Source organism: Caretta caretta, chromosome 1, assembly GCF_965140235.1.
Source record: "Caretta caretta isolate rCarCar2 chromosome 1, rCarCar1.hap1, whole genome shotgun sequence".
Lineage (NCBI taxonomy): Eukaryota > Metazoa > Chordata > Testudines > Cheloniidae > Caretta > Caretta caretta.
The window spans coordinates 44,934,286-44,955,610 of record NC_134206.1 but is presented as its reverse complement, the minus strand read 5'-3'; the positions used below and the strand labels follow the sequence as shown (position 1 = coordinate 44,955,610).

At 43.2% G+C, this 21,325-nt stretch overlaps 1 protein-coding gene across 3 annotated transcripts in view; it reads right to left on the bottom strand.

Moving 5' to 3' along the window:
• Positions 1–21,325, bottom strand: part of CDK8 (cyclin dependent kinase 8) — a 206,385-nt gene that overhangs the window by 100,750 nt on the left and 84,310 nt on the right. For all 3 annotated transcript variants that reach the window (XM_048846242.2, XM_048846234.2, XM_075127517.1), the window contains exon 2: positions 16,531–16,606. In XM_048846242.2, coding sequence (XP_048702199.1) covers positions 16,531–16,606 — 76 coding nt within the window. The remainder of the gene's footprint in view (positions 1–16,530; positions 16,607–21,325) is intronic.

Sequence of the window (21,325 nt, the reverse complement as noted above, 5' to 3'; positions counted from 1 at the left end):
AGCTTGTTCAGTATAACTGCCTCGCAAATACTAGTCTTTGTCTGGAAACATAATTTATACTACTTACTATTTTCATTAGGATCTTCCTATTTTCTTTTTTCTTCCAAGAGTACTGAAATGACATGCTAAGTTCTTTGTGGTCTTTTGAAAAACACAATTGCTTTGTGGTGACATGAAGAAGCTTGTTGCCTCAAATTTTTCTCATCTTTTTCATATTAAGAAAACCCAGATGGTCTAAAAGCTTCATCTGTGTACTTTGTCAAAAGTAATTTGTGCCTAAAAGCTATACAATGGTAGAAACAATTATGATATCACTAGCTTCAGAATAACAGCCACTGAAAATCCTCAAAACTGGATAAGCAGAAAAAACAGCCTTGTTCCACGAAGTTACACAAAGGGACAGACTTAAGTAACGGTTGATCGGGCGTCACAGAAATGCTAACGGTATCAGGCAACTGACATTTAATTCCTGTTGCAGGTAATGGCTTAACAAAGTCACTCAGTTCTTTGTAGAACACTCTATTGTGGCAAGATGAAGAAAGGCAACACCTGATTTGTTGATTACACTAGAAAACAATTGCTTTTATGATTTGTTTATGTAACTGCCTTGGATTCCTACTTCATTCAGAAACTTTGCCGAGGAAAGACTATAAAAAAGATAGCAGGCCTGGCTTCATATACCTTCTTTTTTCCTCCAACTCTAGTACCAAATAAAAAAAAAAGTTGTCTATGCCCATGCCTATGTTTTGTGGTCCTTGGGCATGACTGCTAAGAAAATATAGACTTGGTCACAAACTGAAAACAAGTAATCACTGCAATTTTTCAACAGAAGTGTTTGAATCAGCCCATTGCTATGATGGTAGGAGGCACCACCCTCCTAGATGCGTCCCACTATCTTTTGCAGTCAGCTCTAACATGGACTGCAGTGCTCTGAACAGCACGGCAGCAGCTCCCCTACTGCTGCCTGCTACACCACATGGAAGGAAGAGAAGTAGTAACTCCATTGCTTAGTCTCTCTACCCTGGTCTACACTAGGACTTTAGGTCGAATTTAGCAGCGTTAAATTGATGTAAACCTGCACCCGTCCACACAATGAAGCCCTTTATTTCGACTTAAAGGGCTCTTAAAATCGATTTCCTTACTCCACCCCTGACAAGTGGATTAGCGCTTAAATCGACCTTGCCGGCTCAAATTTGGGGTACTGTGGACACAATTCGATGGTATTGGCCTCCGGGAGCTATCCCAGAGTGCTCCATTATGACCGCTCTGGACAGCACTCTCAACTCAGATGCACTGGCCAGGTAGACAGGAAAAGAACCGCGAACTTTTGAATCTCATTTCCTGTTTGGCCAGCGTGGCAAGCTGCAGGTGACCATGCAGAGCTCATCAGCACAGGTGACCATGATGGAGTCCCAGAATCGCAAAAGAGCTCCAGCATGGACCGAACGGGAGGTACGGGATCTGATCGCTGTTTGGGGAGAGGAATCCGTGCTATCAGAACTCCGTTCCAGTTTTCGAAATGCCAAAACCTTTCTGAAAATCTCCCAGGGCATGAAGGACAGAGGCCATAACAGGGACCCGAAGCAGTGCCGCGTGAAACTGAAGGAGCTGAGGCAAGCCTACCAGAAAACCAGAGAGGCGAACAGCCGCTCTGGGTCAGAGCCCCAAACATGCCGCTTCCATGATGAGCTGCATGCCATTTTAGGGGGTTCAGCCACCACTACCCCAGCCGTGTTGTTTGACTCCTTCAATGGAGATGGAGGCAATACGGAAGTAGGTTTTGGGGACGAAGAAGATGATGATGATGAGGTTGTAGATAGCTCACAGCAAGCAAGCGGAGAAACCGGTTTTCCCGACAGCCAGGAACTGTTTCTCACCCTAGACCTGGAGCCAGTACCCCCCGAACCCACCCAAGGCTGCCTCCTGGACTCAGCAGGCGGAGAAGGGACCTCTGGTGAGTGTACCTTTTAAAATGCTATACATGGTTTAAAAGCAAGCATGTGAAAGGATTACTTTGCCCTGGCATTTGCGGTTCTGCCTTTGCAAAAGGTTTCTGGGGAGGGCAGCCTTATTTCGTCCTTCATGGTAGGACACTTTACCACTCCAGGCCAGTAACACGTACTCGGGAATCACTCTAGAACAAAGCATTGCAGTGTATGTTTGCTGGCATTCAACCAAAATCCGTTCACGCGGTGGGAGGAGGCAAAATGCGACCTTGTAACAAAAGCACATGTGCTATGTATGTAATGTTAACAGCAAGGTTTATCCTGAAAGAGTGTAGCGACTGTTTTATAAAATGTGTCTTTTTAAATACCGCTGTCCCTTTTTTTTTCTCCACCAGCTGCATGTGTTTCAATGATCACAGGATCTTCTCCTTCCCAGAGGCTAGTGAAGCTTAGAAAGAAAAAAAAACGCACTCGCGATGAAATGTTCTCCGAGCTCATGCTGTCCTCCCACACTGACAGAGCACAGACGAATGCATGGAGGCAAATAATGTCAGAGTGCAGGAAAGCACAAAATGACCGGGAGGAGAGGTGGAGGGCTGAAGAGAGTAAGTGGCGGGCTGAAGACAGGGCTGAAGCTCAAATGTGGCGCCAGCGTGATGAGAGGAGGCAGGATTCAATGCTGAGGCTGCTGCAGGACCAAACCAGTACGCTCCAGTGTATGGTTGAGCTGCAGCAAAGGCAGCTGGAGCACAGACTGCCACTGCAGCCCCTCTGTAACCAACCGCCCTCCTCCCCAAGTTCCATAGCCTCCACACCCAGACGCCCAAGAACGCGGTGGGGGGGCCTCCGGCCAACCAGCCACTCCACCACAGAGGATTGCCCAAAAAAAAGAAGGCTGTCATTCAATAAATTTTAAAGTTGTAAACTTTTAAAGTGCTGTGCTTAAAGTGCTGTGTGGCATTTTCCTTCCCTCCTCCACCACCCCTCCTGGGATACCTTGGTAGTCATCCCCCTATTTGTGTGATGAATGAATAACGAATGCATGAATGTGAAGCAACAATGACTTTATTGGCTCTGCAAGCAATGATTAAAGGGAGGAGGGGAGGGTGGTTAGCTTACAGGGAAGTAGAGTGAACCAAGGGGTGGGGGGGTTCATCAAGGAGAAACAAACAGAACTTTCACACCGTAGCCTGGCCAGTCGTGAAACTGGTTTTCAAAGCTTCTCTGATGCGTACCGCGCCCTCCTGTGCTCTTCTAACCGCCCTGGTGTCTGGCTGCGCGTAACCAGCAGCCAGGCGATTTGCCTCAACCTCCCACCCCGCCATAAACGTCTCCCCCTTACTCTCACAGATATTGTGGAGCACACAGCAAGCAGTAATAACAGTGGGAATATTGGTTTCGCTGAGGTCTAAGCAAGTCAGTAAACTGCGCCAGCGCGCCTTTAAACGTCCAAATGCACATTCTACCACCATTCTGCACTTGCTCAGCCTGTAGTTGAACAGCTCCTGACCACTGTCCAGGCTGCCGGTGTATGGCTTCATGAGCCATGGCATTAAGGGGTAGGCTGGGTCCCCAAGGATACATATAGGCATTTCAACATCCCCAACAGTTATTTTCTGGTCTGGGAATAAAGTCCCTTCCTGCAGCTTTTGAAACAGACCAGAGTTCCTGAAGATGCGAGCGTCATGCACCTTTCCCGGCCATCCCACGTTGATGTTGGTGAAACGTCCCTTGTGATCCACCAGAGCTTGCAGCACTATCGAAAAGTACCCCTTGCGGTTTATGTACTCGGCGGCTTGGTGCTCCGGTGCCAAGATAGGGATATGGGTTCCGTCTATAGCCCCACCACAGTTAGGGAATCCCATTGCAGCAAAGCCATCCACTATGACCTGCACATTTCCCAGGGTCACTACCCTTGATATCAGCAGATCTTTGATTGCGTGGGCTACTTGCATCACAGCAGCCCCCACAGTAGATTTGCCCACTCCAAATTGATTCCCAACTGACCGGTAGCTGTCTGGCGTTGCAAGCTTCCACAGGGCTATCGCCACTCGCTTCTCAACTGTGAGGGCTGCTCTCATCTTGGTATTCATGCGCTTCAGGGCAGGGGAAAGCAAGTCACAAAGTTCCATGAAAGTGCCCTTATGCATGCGAAAGTTTCGTAGCCACTGGGAATCGTCCCAGACCTGCAACACTATGCGGTCCCACCAGTCTGTGCTTGTTTCCCGAGCCCAGAATCGGCGTTCCACAGCATGAACCTGCCCCATTAGCACCATGATGCATGCATTGTCAGGGCCCATGCTTTCAGAGAAATCTGTGTCCATGTCCTGATCACTCACGGGACCGCGCTGACGTCGCCTCCTCGCCCGGTATCGCGTTGCCATGTTCTGGTGCTGCATATACTGCTGGATAATGCGTGTGGTGTTTATTGTGCTCCTAATTGCCAAAGTGAGCTGAGCGGCCTCCATGCTTGCCTTGGTATGGCGTCCGCACAGAAAAAAGGCGCGGAACGATTGTCTGCCGTTGCTCTGACGGAGGGAGGGGCGACTGATGACACGGCTTACAGGGTTGGCTTCAGGGAGCTAAAATCAACAAAGGGGGTGCCTGTACATCAAGGAGTATTTCAGGCAGGACTGCATGGAGGGTTCCAATAAGAAATGGTGCACCTAAGTTATCGTTGTTATTGGAACAAGGAGGTTAGCCTGGCCTCTGATTGATACATGGCTAGATTTACCTCGCTGCACCTTCTCTGTGAGTGACTGCAGTGTGACCTAGAGGAATGGGTCCCCTAGACAGGGGAGGAGGCAAATGAGTACAAAACAAATCTGGTCTATTTCTTGTTTTGACCCACTCCATCTATCTTTTACATCTTTGGCTGGCAGCAGACGGTGCAGAAGGACTGCATGCCATCCACATCTCATGGCTGCTCGGCAGAAGATGGTACAGTACGACTGCTAGCCATCCCCATCTCTTGCCTGCCTGGCAGAAGATGGTGCAATACGACTGCTAGCAATCCTCATCTCTTGCCTGCCTGGCAGAAGATGGTACAGTACGACTGCTAGCAGTCCGTATCGCCTGCCCGCTCACCATAAGACGGTTCAATAGGACTGACTGCAGGACTAAAGAGAATGACCTGGTCAAGTCACTCCAAATTTAGTCCCTGCGCCCATGTCTGCCCAGGCGCTCCCAGCCGACGTGGCCAGGAGCACCTCGGACACGACGAGGACGACTACCAATCGTATTGCACCGTCTGCTGCCAGAAGGCAATGGGTTGCTGCTACTGTGCAGCAAAGCCGTACCGCGTCTGCCAGCACCCAGGAGACATAGGGTGACGGTTACCTGAGCGGGCTCCATGCTTGCTGTGGTATGGCGTCTGCACAGGTAACTCATGAAAAAAGGCGCGAAATGATTGTCTGCCCTTGCTTTCACGGAGGGAGGGAGGGAACGGGGGCCTGACGACACGTACCCAGAACCACCCGCGACAATGTTTCAGCCCCATCAGAGTGCTCCATTGTGACTGCTCTGGACAGCACTCTCAGATGCCCGATTGTTTGCCATTGCTCTGACGCTGGGAGGGGCGCTTACAGGGTTGGCTTCAGGGAGCTAAAATCAACAAAGGGGGTGGCTTTACATCAAGGAGTATTTCAGGCAGGACTTCACGGAGGGTTCCAATAAGAAATGGTGCACCTAAGTTATTGTCCTTATTGGAACAAGAAGGTTAGCCTGGCCTCTGATTGATACATGGCTAGATTTACCTCGCTGCACCTTCTCTGTAAGTGACTGCAGTGTGATCTAGAAGAATGAGTCCCCTAGACAGGGGAGGGGGGGAAGCAAATGAGTACAAAACAAATCTGGTCTATTTCTTGTTTTGATCCACTCCATCTATCTTTTACATCTTTGGCTGGCAGCAGACGGTGCAGAAGGACTGCATGCCATCCACATCTCATGGCTGCTCGGCAGAAGATGGTACAGTACGACTGCTAGCAGTCCGTATCGCCTGCCCGCTCACCATAAGACGGTTCAATAGGACTGACTGCAGGACTAAAGAGAATGACCTGGTCAAGTCACTCCAAATTTAGTCCCTGTGCCCATGTCTGCCCAGGCGCTCCTGATCGACCTCACAGAGGCGACCAGGAGCACCTCAGACATGACGATGACGGCTACCAGTCGTACTGTACCGTCTGCTGCCACAAGGCAAGGGGTTGCTGCTACTGTGTAGCAATGCCGTACCGCGTCTGCCAGCACCCAGGAGACATAGGGTGACGGTTACCTGAGCGGGCTCCATGCTTGCCATGGTATGGCGTCTGCACAGGTAACTCATGAAAAAAGGCGCGAAATGATTGTCTGCCCTTGCTTTCACGGGGGGAGGGAGGGAACGGGGGGCTGACGATATGTACCCAGAACCACCCGCGACAATGTTTTAGCCCCATCAGGCATTGGGATCTCAACCCAGAATTCCAATGGGCAGCGGAGACTGCGGGAACTGTGGGATAGCTACCCACAGTGCAACGCTCCGGAAGTCGACGCTTGCCTCGGTACTGTGGAAGCGCTCCGCCGAGTTAATGCACTTAATGCACTTAGAGCATTTTCTGTGGGGACACACACACTCGAATATATAAAACCGATTTCTAAAAAACCGACTTCTATAAATTCGACCTAATTTCGTAGTGTAGACATACCCTCTGACAGGCTGTGGAAGCCCTAAGGAGAGCAAGTTAGGAGCTCAATTAGCTCTGCCTCAGCCGAGGAGAGTGCCTAGCAAAGGACAGCTCCCCTCCAGCTAGGGCAGCCCAACAGAGTGGAAAATGAGAAGTCAACCAGTTATGGCTCCCTGATTTCTTGTTCCACAGTCAGAGCAGTCTTGCTCACAGGAGCTGGCTATGGCCCCCAAGGAACCATACACCACTGAAGATAACCTGCGTTCAGCATGCTCCCAGCCACTTCCCTCCTCACCCCATGTGAAGCTATGGGGAGGGATGCATAGGAGCCAGATACATCATCTCTTGCTTAGATAGACTTGCTCTGGGTATGTGGTTTCTGCTCCTTATGTGCTGCTCCAGTGAAATAAAGGGAGTGCAATAGTGCAGAGAATATGCCTCAAAGCAGGAGTTCTCAAATTTTGTCATAGTGAGCCTTCCTGAACTATGAAAAAAATTACTGCTCCTCCCCATAGTTTACTAACACAATATAACAAACAAAATCCTATATGTTGCAAAAAATGAATGTACAAATGGAAGCAGCTAAAATAAAACTCCACAAATATTTTAGAAAACATGACACTAAACAAGGATATATTAATTCAGTACAATATCCAGGTGTCCTATATTATCAGTGGGAGGGGTGTGTTTCCTCACTGTCCAAAGTAGTAGCATTCGAAATTGCAGTGTAGAAAGGAAGAGATGTAAGTCATCTTCAACAGCAAGCTGGGAGCGATACTTTGTTTTGATTATGGTTAATGTTGAGAAGGCTCATTCACACAGGTAGATGGATGAAAAAGGAATGAGGGCTTTAAGAGCCTGGTGTGTTAACACATTAAACTCAGATCCCACTGATAACCAAAAGTCTGCAACTGGCATTTGTGAAAATTTGTGCTGCAGTTCTTTGTCGCTTGACAGGTCCATAAGAATTTCCTCTTCTTTTAAGGACAGCATATTTGTTGGGTTCGGCTTAAAGCTGAATGGGTTCCTGATCTCATTGATTACATTTGTCTTTGCCCACTTCAGGAAAGTATTCACAAAACTGCTCCTGCAGCCCGCCTAAGTGCTGAACAATTACGTCCTGGATAATGTCAACTGACAGATCACCGCACTGTTGCACAACACTCTCCACTGTTGAAAATATGGAAATAGATCCCTGCTTCACATGTGAAGACCACAGTTCGGATAACTACATTCACTTACTAACGTGATCATTAGCAATGAAAATATTTGCATCTCATCCCTAAAGTGACACATTCAAAGAATTAATTCGCTCAAATATGTCTGCCAGATTTGACAACAAGGATATCTAAGTGCCACTGAAATGCTGTACAAGTTATTATCGGCAAGAAAAATACAGACTTCCTCACGCAGTTCACATAATCTTGTCAGCACCTGGCCCTAGGACAGCCAATAAACTTCTGCACGTAACAACTGTGTTAAGTATGGCCCCCATCACTGCATAAAATGGCAAAAACCCTTGAATTAACCAGGTGCAACTTTATAAAGCTTATAATTTTTACTGCAACTGAAAGAACATTGCTGACCTCCTCTGGCATCTTCTTAGCAGCCATTGCCTGTCTGTGGATCATATAATGATTCCAGGTTGCTGTAGGGGCCACTTTTTGTAGCCTTCTCACGACCCTGTCCTGTCATAGATTGTGCTCCATCATTGCAAATTCCAAAACAATGTCCCCAATCAAGGCCTGTGTCTTGGACAAAATTATTTAATAGTTTAAAAAGCTCTTTACCAGTTCCTCATGTTGGAAGTCAATGGCAAAACAGAAATCCCCTCTTTTAATTCTGTTGTTGTAGCAAAACGAATATATACCAGTAGCTGTGCAGCATTTGATATATCAGTAGACTCATCTATCTGAATTTAATATGGGCTCTGATGAACAGCTCTCTGCCCAGGGCAGCTTGGGCTCCAGCTGTCCCCTTTATCCTCTAACCCTGGGTTTGAATGGAACCTTCTGCAAGAGCCTCAGCTGCCCAGGGCTGACAGCCAAAGCTGTTAAACCCACCACACACACACGCCTCTGTGATGGGTTCCCTGGGTTACAACCTGGAATTGGGGTACTGCTGAGCCCTCTGGCATACCAACCCGAGTTCCCTCTCACACTGTGATGCTGTGACAAGCTGCAAACCTCTCCAGGTACTGCACTTACACAGCCACCCATAGGCAGGGACACACCCAGCAGAGTTACATGAATGCATCTCCTAGCCATTTATGAACTAACAATAGAGAGGTTCCAGACAATTCCCCCAACTCTCCAGCCTAGTAGCCCAGGACTGAACTGTCCTGCCCTGGTCAGAAGCCTGACCAGTGTAAGTTTATTACCCAGCCTGCCCCTCCCTCAGCATGGAGAGGACATGCATCAGCTTTTGTACACTGAACAGATTTCCCAAGCACTTCAACCAAAGCACACTCTTTAAGGTAAAATATAAAACAGATGTACTGACTACAGAAAGATAGATTTTAAGTGATTATAAGTAGTAAGCATACAGATCAAACTTGGTTACTTAAGAAATAAAATAAATCTGCAGTCTTAGTTCTATAAACTAGACTGGATTTAAATCAAGCAGTGTCTCACCCTGATGGTATAGTTCCTTAATATACAAGCTGGGACTCTCCTTTCCAGCCTGGGACCACCTCCCCCCTTCAAAATCTTTGTACTCCAGATGTTGAGCTGGGGGAGGGGGGAGGCCAAACGATGTCACTTCCCCCTCTTATAGCTTCTTCCAGCTTGCTGGAAACATCTATCCTTGTTTCCTGGCTCAATCAGTTTCCATTGTCTACATGCTATCTCTGAGAAGTCTCCATTGCAGACGATTCCTGGGACAATCCTTGTGAGTGTGTATTCCCTTTAACAGGCCATTCGCACATCTGGCTCCTCCACTGTTGTACCTGAAAGGCTGGTTGTGGGCATTTCCAATTTCCAACGTAGTTCAGTAACACACATATAGCAAAACTTCATAACTTCAAACAAAAGGATAGCACATACAATCCAACAGGATATTAAAGTTCAACAGATCAAGACTTCTAAAATGATACCTCAGAAGGCATACTTTGTACAAATCATATAATTATGACAGTAGTGAATATGGGGGTTCTAGTGTGCTGCTTTCAGGCACAGAGTACCACAGCCTCCCTTTACACATTCCCGTACCTCCCTTGGGAGGTGCGTCCCATACTTTGAGAACCACTGCCCCAAATTATTATGATTATATTTATGACAACCTCCCCTCCCCCCCCCCCAGATTTTTATAAAGCATGTTCAACACCCAGGCTGAAAAAAAAGTCAGACACCACTGTTCTGGACTCTCTAGCAGGACAGAATCGGACTCTCATTCAAAAAGTTTCTGACTACCTCTGTTAAGAAAATGATGTCAATACCTTCTGACAAGAACCATTAAGATTGCTTTGTAAGGGAGGTGCTAACATGGTTTCTCTAACCACCCAGACAAGAATTCATTACTGTGGAAAATGTTTCCTTCACCTAACCAACAGGGTTGGCGAAATACCCTTCCAGACTTGAACCATCCTTTGGCTTGATCGATCAATCATCCTTAAGAAAAGGAGTTCCCAGGAAGTTATCTTATATATGGAAAAGAACTTATTAATTTCACAATTTAGAACAGTTCCTACCACCATCCAACAGGACAATGGATAAAAAAAATAGATTAAAAAAAGATTAGATGTTTTTTATTAAAAAAGAAAAATGCACTTAATTTCAAAATAAACCTATTTAAAATTAAATGTGAAATTATGACAATCTACATTAAGGTATATATGTATTAGAATTTATTGAAACCATTTAAATAAATAAAATAATATGCAATACCACTAAAAATTGAACTGAAGAGAAATGCAGAAAATATGCTGAACATACTGAATCCTATTGCCATAGCACTGGATAAATTACAAAAGGATAGCTGTTCTATTGCTGATATTGTTGAAATTTGGAAAGAACTTCAAGAAACAGTGTAGAAAAAAACTCCAACAAATAAATTATAAGCAATGAAGAAGCAATTCTCTGCTGCATTTTCATAACAATATTCTCAACAATGTACAAGGGTAGATGCTTAACAGTTGAAAAAAATACACTGCTATAGCATTGGCATTTAATAATCATGCCAACTACAATGAATTTCAGGGCTGGAGGTGAACCATGTAAGCAATGTAAGTTTTCTTAAAAACTTTGGCAGCAAGGCAAACTACTGAATTGCTGGAAATCACGGGCTAAGCCCCTAGAACCACCGTTTGTTGAAGACGCACTAAATAGCTTTTGGCAGCAATAGCCTTTTCTGCAGGTGCCGAGAAAATATTTTCTTAATTTGGATTAGCTCACTCCAAATTGAGACACCAAATGGGAGTTGAAAAAGCAAAGCTTTTTTCCTCTTCCAATCTACGAAGAGAAACAATATGGGAGAGGATAAGACCTAGAAGTTCTCAAAACCTGAAGGATTTCGTGACCAGAAGGTATCAGCTAAAATTCAAACTACAGATAATACTTCCTTTGTTTAATAAGTCAGTTTTAAATGCAAAATATCTTTTGATCAACTTTTTTCTTTATGTATCTAGCACATTCAATTTAGTTTTATTTAACTAATACAATTTTTAAATGCTGTTGTACATTTAATTGAATTCCAATTTCCAACCAAACGCAATTTGACACAAATCACAAGTTTAAAACACACATTTCTCTGTATGTGTGTGTGCGCGTGCGCGCGCGCGTCATTGTCTAACATGAAAAAGTAAAAATTAAGAATCTGAATAAAGGCATGTTCAATTATAAAACTGCTTAAATAAGTGTTTATAGATATAGTGTATCCTCCTGGTTAGCAAAAAAGAAATACCAACTTTCGTGTAGAGGCTATGTTTAGTTGCAAAGCGCATGTTTTAATGGTTACACCAAACAATGGGAATGAGCCTCTCTTTAGGAAAATAAGTATAAATGCAAAACAATTAAAATAGATTACTTAAATCAAGGTTTCCTGCTTACTGATTTAAATAAATTAAATCAAATCAGTGATTTAATCACTGGTTTAAATCATTCCACCCTATCCCAGAGCCAAACCCCAAAAGAAAAGGAACTGCACCAAAAAAACTAGCTATAATATACAAATAGAGCACCCAGATGCAAAACAAGCTTTCCCCACACATTTTGTCTGCTCAGGACTGAGGTGGATGGACAAAAACCACCATGCCAATTCACAGAAGTCCCCATTTCACTACAAAGCTAAACTGCACAGAAACTTTCCTGATAGCAAAATACTCCTCAGCAGCCAAAGCAAAAGCGCTGACAGTTGAAACAGTTACTAACCATTATACTTCAATGGGTAGGTTTGCATCTCTTGTAGCAAGGTAGTACTTTAACAACTCTGAATTTCATCTGTGGAGCATTCCTAATCTGATCTCATGCTAAAACGTTGCTAGACTCTGCATATTTAGAGAACAAGGATTTTTCACAGCCTACTACTCATAGCAAACTGTGGTGGTTACAGTGCATATAAAATTCCAGAAGGAAGTGGTTCTTAACCTTTACTGCAGCCTGCACCCCTTTGGTTCTCAAAATATGTTCTCGCACCCCTTATCAAAAATCGTTGAAGTAGGTCAGTTCTTTAAACCTGTTTGTAATGGTTAAAAAATATATAATGTTAATACATAGGTTTGATGAAACCAAGTAGTTGTACTTACGTGCCTCTGTTTAATATGTTTTCAATGATTTACCTTCTTAAAAAAATGGCATGTCTCGCACCCCCAGAAAGGACATCTTGCACCCCCAGGGGGTGCGTGCACCCCAGGTTAAGAACCACTGGATCATTAGGCTATACTACATTAACAGAGCACCATTTACTATTGAAGTGCTGGACAAATATTACAAAGGAACTACAAGGTCAAGAGAGCATCTAATGACAAAGCTAATTGATAAAGTAAAAAGTTTAGGCAACAAAGTGAATAAATCAAATGACAAAGCACTAAAACAGACTGCCCTAATGCAGACTGGGGGGAGGGGGAGGAATTGTCTTCCTAGGTTTTTGAACAGCGTCTAGCATAGTGGTGCAATGATCTTTTAACTCATTGTACCAGCTGGCTCCAAGATAATAAAGTCAATGTAATATAGGTTCATTTAGGGTTTTTTTAACCTAGATTAAGCAGGTCCCTTTCCCCTGAGTAAGATAATGGGCTGTTCCAGAACAATCAGGAAGTTGTTGGAACCCATTATGGCAGGCAGGCTAATTAGGACACCTGGAACCAATTAAGAAGCTACTAGAATCAATTAGGACAGGCAGGCTAATCAGGGCACTTGGTTTAAAAAGGACCTCACTTCAGTTAGTGAGATGCATTCAAGGAGCTGGGAGCAAGAGGTGTGCAAGAAGCTGAGAGTCAGTAGGCATACTGCTAGAGAACTGAGGAGTATAAGCATTATCAGACATCAGGAGGAAGGTCCCGTGGTGAGGACAAAGAAGGTGTTGGGAGGAGGCCATGGGGAAGTAGCCCAGGGAGTTGTAGCTGTCACGTAGCTGTTACAGGAGACACTATAGACAGCTGCAATCCACAGGGCCCTGGGCTGGAACCCAGAGTAGAGGGCAGGCCCGGGTTCCCCCTCATCCCCCCCAACTCTCTATCTGATATAAGAGGAGTTGATCTGGACTGTGGGTCCCACCAGAGGGGAAGGTCTCTGGCCTGTTCCCTGACGCATTAGGTGGCCCAGCAGAGACTGCGGGGATTGTTCTCCTCCTTTTCCCCATGCTGGCCAGTGATGAGGTTAGCTGAGTGAATGGCAGGTTTGTGCCACTAACAAAAGGAGCCAAACTGAGGACTGCCATGAACCTCTGAGGCGAGCAAATCCGCCAGAAAGCGCAGAACCCGCCAAGGCAGAGGAGGAACTTTATCACAGCATGCATCAGTGCAGTCTTTAATTATATGGTCACATACTATTTTTCCCTCTCAGGAACCCAGACTCAATCAATGCACACAATGGTTGACGCTCTGGGGATGAATCAGGGTTGTGTATTGAAGGAGACTTGTCTACAGGACCCCTGCCTCACTTGCTGAAAATGTTGGAAAGAATGTAGTGAACGAGGGAGTGGATTGCAGGAAGGAATGGTCTCATACTTAAGGCAGCTGATTGCTACCCTGGAAAATTGGATTCTCTGGACATTTTTTAAAGGTAATTTTAAGGAAATTTCCTTTTTTTTTTAAAAAAAAAATTGAGAAACAGACTTCCATACTGTGGAACCATACTAATCCTCAGCTTGGATCATAAGAAGAGATAGAACCTTTAGATCCACAGCTGGATATTTAAACAAACATCAGTGCCCTAAACCAAACAGAATGCTTCAAGGGCAAAGGGATGGGGCAGAGGGGCTCAGAAAGCAGAAGGGACTGTTCTTCCAGTGTGCTTAGACAGCACCTAGCATATCGTAGGTACTGCTAATAGTAATCTTCTAATTCACTTGATTTAAATGGAGTTACTGGAAGCCCCAGCTGGCTGTTATTCTCTATGTGACCCAATCCCTGGAGAAGGAAGGATGACACACTTTGCCGGTAGGTTTCACAGCTATTTGCTGATAAAGGAATTGAACCTCAAAGTCATCGGTTGCTGTATTCCAAGTTCTGTAAGGAAGGAACATAGACCTTTCTGCCCCTGTACGCCCGCTGCCACACCCAGCTAGCTTCTGTTGCCTACCCCTTCTGCTCCTCCTGAACCTTTTGGCTCCTACAGTCCATTCACCCTCCCACACCTTTTCCTGACCCCTCTGCATCCCACTGCTGTGCATTCTCCTTAGATCCTGGATCCAGTCAGCAAGAGCACTGTGAGCATCTCCGCACTCTCAGTTCCAAACAGCTGGCACTATAGTGGCCCCTGGTGTCCAAGAGCAATTGCAGAAAAAGTCCTGTTCAGTCCCTGCAGCCCTAGGACAGAGCATGTTCAAAACTGGAATCTTTAGAGAATTTGGTATCCAAACAAGTCTCTCTTGAGCATGTGCAAACTGACATTTTCAGAGGCTCATAAGCTGGCCAAATTTAGGTGACTTTTCATGGGCACAGCAAAAGAGACATTCTTATCACAAGGGTGACTCCCACTACCAAATTTCAAGACCCCGCTCCAAATCAGGGAGGGACTATAGCTTCTTGGCGCAACGGTTATGAGCATTGTTTAACATTGGCAAAAAAAAAAAAAGGTTATTTTCACCTACTCTCTCTTTGAAACACCTGAACTGTTTTAGCTGTAATTCTCCAAAACAACTTCAGCCTGTAGCAGATACTCAGTATGGGCAATTTCAGCCCAAATGGCTAGAGTTTCACAAAGTTATAAGCAACTGAGAACAGGGTCTTATAACGGGAAGTGTCAAGAAACCTTAAATAATAGCAGCATTCTAAGTATGTACAGAATGTTATTTCATAAAATGTTGAGTCTCTCACCAAAACTCTTTCATGGACCTTCACAGTCTTACTCAGTTCTATGTCACACTATCATATCCACAACAAGTTAATAAAACAAAAAAACAAACAAAAACACATCTAGGATTTTACACTTTTAAGAAAAGGTCAAGTTTTCTAAAAGTGACTGGAGATTTTTTTGGGAGGAGGGAGGGAGACCTTCAGTGTCTGGGTGCTTAACTTGAACTGCAGTAGAATGGACCGATTTTCAGGAAGTGCTATTGAGCATTTATTCTCTAAAGTCAGTATCCTTTAAGATGTCTTAGGCTAGGCACCCAAAAATCACTAGTCATGTCTCAATCTTGGCTTAGGTCTTTAAAATACAATTCTAATCTTATATTATCTATTTCATTGGTAATAAAGTAATAAAATTATTAAAATCAAAAGCATTACACCTCACCTCTCTCATATCAACTTTTCATAAAAAAACTAAGCATTAATTTCAGGAAGATGTTTCTACCAGAACGGTCAATTATCTGCATCCACAAACAACGTTTCTGCACCATTAAGAAATCATTTGAGAACAAAATAAGAAATCAAGGGATCCACACAAATATGATCTTAAACAAAAAGATATATTTAAAGATTCATGAGTTTCTATTTTACGAAGAAGTGACAGCTCATTTAACCAAAGAAAAAAATTTTATTTAAGATTAGTGAATCACCAAATTCTTGACATTTAAATAATTAAGGGTCTTAATATCACCAAGTGGATCTGGTGCACTGGCAAATCTAAAAAATTAATCAATGTTCTATATGAATAATAGAATATTTACAGGAAGTATATATTCTGTCTTACACTGAAGTTTTATATTAACTATTTGCATTAAAATGTAGTTCTATGATTTTCCTCTTTAAATATTAGACAGGAAAAAAGAGTCACAGACCGACATAATATCCAAACACAAAATTGCATGAGATATCTGCTAACTGAAGATATTGGAAATTTGTTTTGAGTGCTCCCCTTGCGATCAGATATGGCTACATTACTCTTAAGGGTACAAGGTCTTTCAATGGGAAAGGAAATAAATTGTAAACTAAAATTAAACCATTATACCCAAACTTACTATAAACGAACAGTGCTGAAAAATATAACAAAGTTCAGACAGTCACTGTTTTAATAAAGAGAAAATCATACACTTATTTCCAGTACTAAGCAATATGCATTCAGAGGTACAGATAGTTATGATTTATTATGCTTAAATATGCAATAAAATGTAAGTTAGGAACTGCACCATTCTTCAGCGAAAAATTAATAGACAAACTCTTATATAAGGGAATTAGGTTTACTTTAAACCTCAAATTTAAGATTTTCTTCTGTATTTAGAAAGGTAGAGGATTCATTGAAACTAAAACATTAAATGAAGATGCATTCACTTCAAAAAATACTTTATTAAAATCTTACTGATGATAAAAAAGGGAGATTGTTACTTACTGCTATTTCTCTGCATGCAGACATAGAAATTCCAGTACCTTCTATTTGTTTTAAAGCATAATCTTTGTCATCTTTCCTGTGAAAGAAGAAAAGACGAAGTTTTTAAACACACTGCTATGTGCATTCAGAGCAAACTTATGCACTACTCAGATAACAGCTTCCAAGCAATTTAAGTTATGTAAATCATGTTCTTTTGATCCTTTGGTAGTTTTTAATGCCTGGCTTGCTACCTTAGAAATAAGAACTAAGCTGTATTAACTACCAGCACCTAGATTGATAACCTCAAATACAAGTAGTTATTATATTAGAAAACATTTTAAGGTCCTATTCAATACAATGACTTCAAGAACACAATTTTACATTTATCACATATGAGAAGTTAGTCTTTCAGTGAAGAAATCTGGGGTATAAATAATTTGTTGATAAAATTACAAGTACATCAGCTTACATAGAAATAAAATTTATTACTCAAACACTCACAGTACAGATTTTGAAAAATCATGCATACTTTTATATCCCAAGAGGTACATTAAATTAATTAAAACGTGCATGTAAGGAAAATTCATCTTCCCTTTTCTCCAAACCTCACAAAACTAAAATTTCATACTGAAAAAACTGTTCCTACCAACCAAATCCTCGAAGCAGTTTAAAATCCAGCAGTAAATTCAGCATTTTGTTCAGCCCTGCAGACTGAAGACTCTTCTAGTTCACCATTAATAAATGTGAAATACCTGAAACTAGAAGTTGTGGACAGCGGGGGAGGGGGACACTATTTTATTTTATTTTTACATTTGGTCTTGAAGCCTGTTAGCAGCTGCAGCTACAACGAGCAATAGGAGAAAAGGGCTACCTGTCCTGGACCTCTGGGAAGCCAGGTCTTTAACCACACACACACACACCACCAGAGTCTTTCCTGTCCCACGAGCACTATGAGGCGGAACCCAGAACACTAAGTAAAACAAGGTTTCCAATCTGTTTGCACATGCTTCATAATGGTTTGTGACAGGCTAGACAATTATTCTCTGAAGATTCTGTCTACCCCAAGTATGCTCTACCTGCACACAGCTAGTAAGCATGCTCCAGTCCAGAGCGGAGTAGGACATTTTGGTCAACCGCTCCTTCCAACAGCCAGGGCCACTATGGCCCTGGGAACTGGAACTGACAATAACAAAGGCAGGCTGGGGTAGATAGCAGCAAGCTAAGGCAGGTCAGAGGAGGAGGGAAAGCAGCAGAAGAGAACAGGCTAAAGAGGGACAGGTAGGGGATAAAGGCAAATGTAGGATATGCTGAAGGAAGGAAGACACCAGTACAGAACGCTCCCCTCTCAAACCTGGAATAGAATCCAGGATTCACGACTCTCAACATTCCTCAGCTATTTGCAGCAGTTGTGAAGCCTTAATCTTCCCCCTTGTTCATAAATATTATGATAGTAATTGAACAAACTAGCTTATACTGTTGTTTCCACAGGACCCGTACTTCATTCAGTGCATAGGAGGGACGATACTCAAGCAATTAGTCAAGACTGCAGAGTGAGTGATACAGTTATTTCTATACAGCAGAACCTTAGAGTTACGAACACCTTGGGAATGGAGGTTGTTCATAACTCTGAAATATTTATAACTCTGAATAAAACATTATGGTGGTTTTCAAAAGTTTAGAGCTGCACATTGACTTAATACAGGTTTGAAACTTTACAATGCAGAAGAAAACTTCTTTCCCTTTATTTTTTTAGTAGTTTACATTTATCACAGTACTGTACTGCATTCGCTTTTTTTGAAGTCTCTGCTGCTGTTTGATTACATACTTGCGGTTCCAAATGATGACTGTGGTCAGCTCGTCGTAACTCTGGTGTTCGTAACTCTGAGGTTCTATTGTATTACAAAAGTTGGAAAGTATGTAATGAATGAGGCAGAGGACTGCAGGAAGAAAAAGGATGGTCTTGTGGTTATGGCAGTCAAAGCCACCCTGGAGAACCAGATTCTATCCCTGCCTCTGCAACAGAATCTGTAGGTGGCCCTGGACAAGTCACTGACTCCAAACTTTTCACATGTGGTCAACAGTATGTTCCTCATTTTCTGCATGCCCTGAGACACCTGGGGCTTGATCTGCAGAAGTACTGTGCATTCACAATTGCAAATAAAATCACTAGGAGCTATGTTCTGAACAAAAAAGTGCTACACAAACGCTAAATATTCTGAAATAAAAATAAAGCCCAAGGCATCTCAAGTTGGACTCTTAAAATTAGTGGACAATTTTGGTCTTAATCTTCCTGTGCTTCAGTTCCCTGTAAAATGGGAGGAAATACTGTCATCTTATTTCAGAGAGATGCTGTAAAGAAAAAAAAAATTGTTTGTGAAACACTCAGATACCTTAGTGTAGTGTCTGTGGCAGACATGTTGCTGTTTGCTATATAATGATTTTATGAAACTATTAACTATTAAAACTAAGAAAGAAAAAAAATAGTAAAACTACTATAAAACTCTGTACAACTACTGTTTTTAGAAGTGCATCAGAAACAATGACAGAGTTCCAATCTGGACCACACGGCGATGAGAAGGAACTGGAGATGTGATCAGCCTGCCATGCCCTTTATCACCTCAGATAGAAGCACGAGGCGATCCAGGGCACCTGAGCAAATCAATGGACACTACTTTCAAATTCTCCAACTCCAGATGCATACTTAAGTCTTAGTGGAATACAACGAGGACCATTACCCAAAGTAGTACTGCTTTACTTTAATGGGAACTAATGGGAAAACAAGCAGGAAGACAACACCATAGCTCTAGAAAAGCAGCCTCCCAATAAACACAAGTTATTACAAGACAACTGCCAGGCGGTTAATGAAAATGCTACTTCCACACTCCAGCCAAAATTTAATAGCTCTTTTTCCAAGGCTGGGAGCCAAGAGGTCATAGGAACACTAAATGGTTAAACAGACTTTCTGAAAGGGGGAAAAAAGAACAGTCAGTGAACTGACATGCACAGACTGACAGGCACAGAGACAGGTTCTGTGGGAGAGTCTGAAGCAGTTGGGGACTTCCCAAGCTTGCCAAGGATGTTAAGCCCTAGGGAAGGCAAGCATGTGTACAGACTGTTTACTATTTTAGGTTTCAGAGAAGCAGCTGTGTTAGTCTGTATCCACAAAAAGAAAAGGAGTACTCGTGGCACCTTAGAGACTAACAAATTTATCTGAGCATAAGCTTTTGTGAGCTACAGCTCACTTCATCAGATGCATTCAGTGGAAAATATAGTGGGGAGATTTATACATACAGAGAACATGAAACAATGGGTGTTATCATACACACTGTAACGAGAGTGATCAGGTAAGGTGAGCTATTATCAGCAGGAGAGCGCGCCGGGGGGATGGGGGGCAAGGGTGGATGGGGGACAGGGACGGACGGACGGACCTTTTGTAGTGATAATCAAGGTGGGCCAGTTCCAGCGGTTGACAAGAACGTCTGAGGAACAGTGGGGGGAGAGGGGGGAAAATAAACATGGGGAAATAGTTTTACTTTGTGTAATGACACATCCACTCCCAGTCTTTATTCAAGCCTAATGTAATGGTGTACAGTTTGCAAATTAATTCCAATTCAGCAGTCTCTTGTTGGAGTCTGTTTTTGAAGTTTTTTTGTTGAAGAATTGCCACTTTTAGGTCTGTAATCGAGTGACCAAAGAGATTGAAATGTTCTCTGACTGGTTTTTGAATGTTATAATTCTTGACGTCTGCCATTTATTCTTTTACGTAGAGACTGTCCAGTTTGGCCAATGTACATGGCAGAGGGGCATTGCTGGCACATAATGGTATATATGACATTGGTAGATGTGCAGGTGAACGAGCCTTTGATAGTGTGGCTGATGTGATTAGGCCCTATGATGGTGTCCCCTGACTAGATATGTGGACACAGTTGGCAACGGGCTTTGTTGCAAGGATAGGTTCCTGGGTTAGTGGTTCTGTTATGTGGTGTGTGATTGCTGGTGAGTATTTGCTTCAGGTTGGGGGGCTGTCTGTAAGCAAGGACTGGCCTGTCTCCCAAGATCTGTGAGAGTGATGGGTCGTCCTTCAGGATAGGTTGTAGATCCTTGATGATGCATTGGAGAGGTTTTAGTTGGAGGCTGAAGGTGACGGCTAGTGGCGTTCTGTTATTTTTTTTGTTGTTGGGCCTGACCTGTAGTAGGTAACTTTTGGGTACTCTTCTGGTCCTGTCAATCCGTTTCTTCACTCCAGCAATGCATCCCAAAGCCCAGTCTGAGTGGGAGATTCACCTGATTCCACTCAGAGAGGTGACAGCTTGAAGCTTCAGAGCCAGTGCACTCAAAGAGATTGATGAGCAGTTAGAGGCACAGTTAGCCCAGTGACTGTAATACTGCCACGGAAAAGACCATAAGAAAATACTGTATTGAGCGCAGGATTTGAGTGGTGTGCAATAAACATGTCCTGGGGCCACACATTCAATCAAGAAAAAGCAATACTGAATAACTACCCACTCTGTGAGCACTGTGCATCCAGTTCACTGAATGAGACAAGAGTTCTAAAATAGTATATGATCATGTAATTAGACTATCATAATGCATATGCACAAGGGGTCTTAATTAAGATTACATGAACAATTCATATATTACACAATTTGAGAGCCTAACTTTGCAAATGCAATTTTCTTGTAATGTAGCTTTTTGTGTGTGTCTAAATATAAGAAGAAATAATAATGTTTATCTCTGGCTGCCACCATGTATTTCAATACATTTCCTGAAATTGATACATTTTTTTAAAATATCAAGACCGATTCATAAAAAGGAG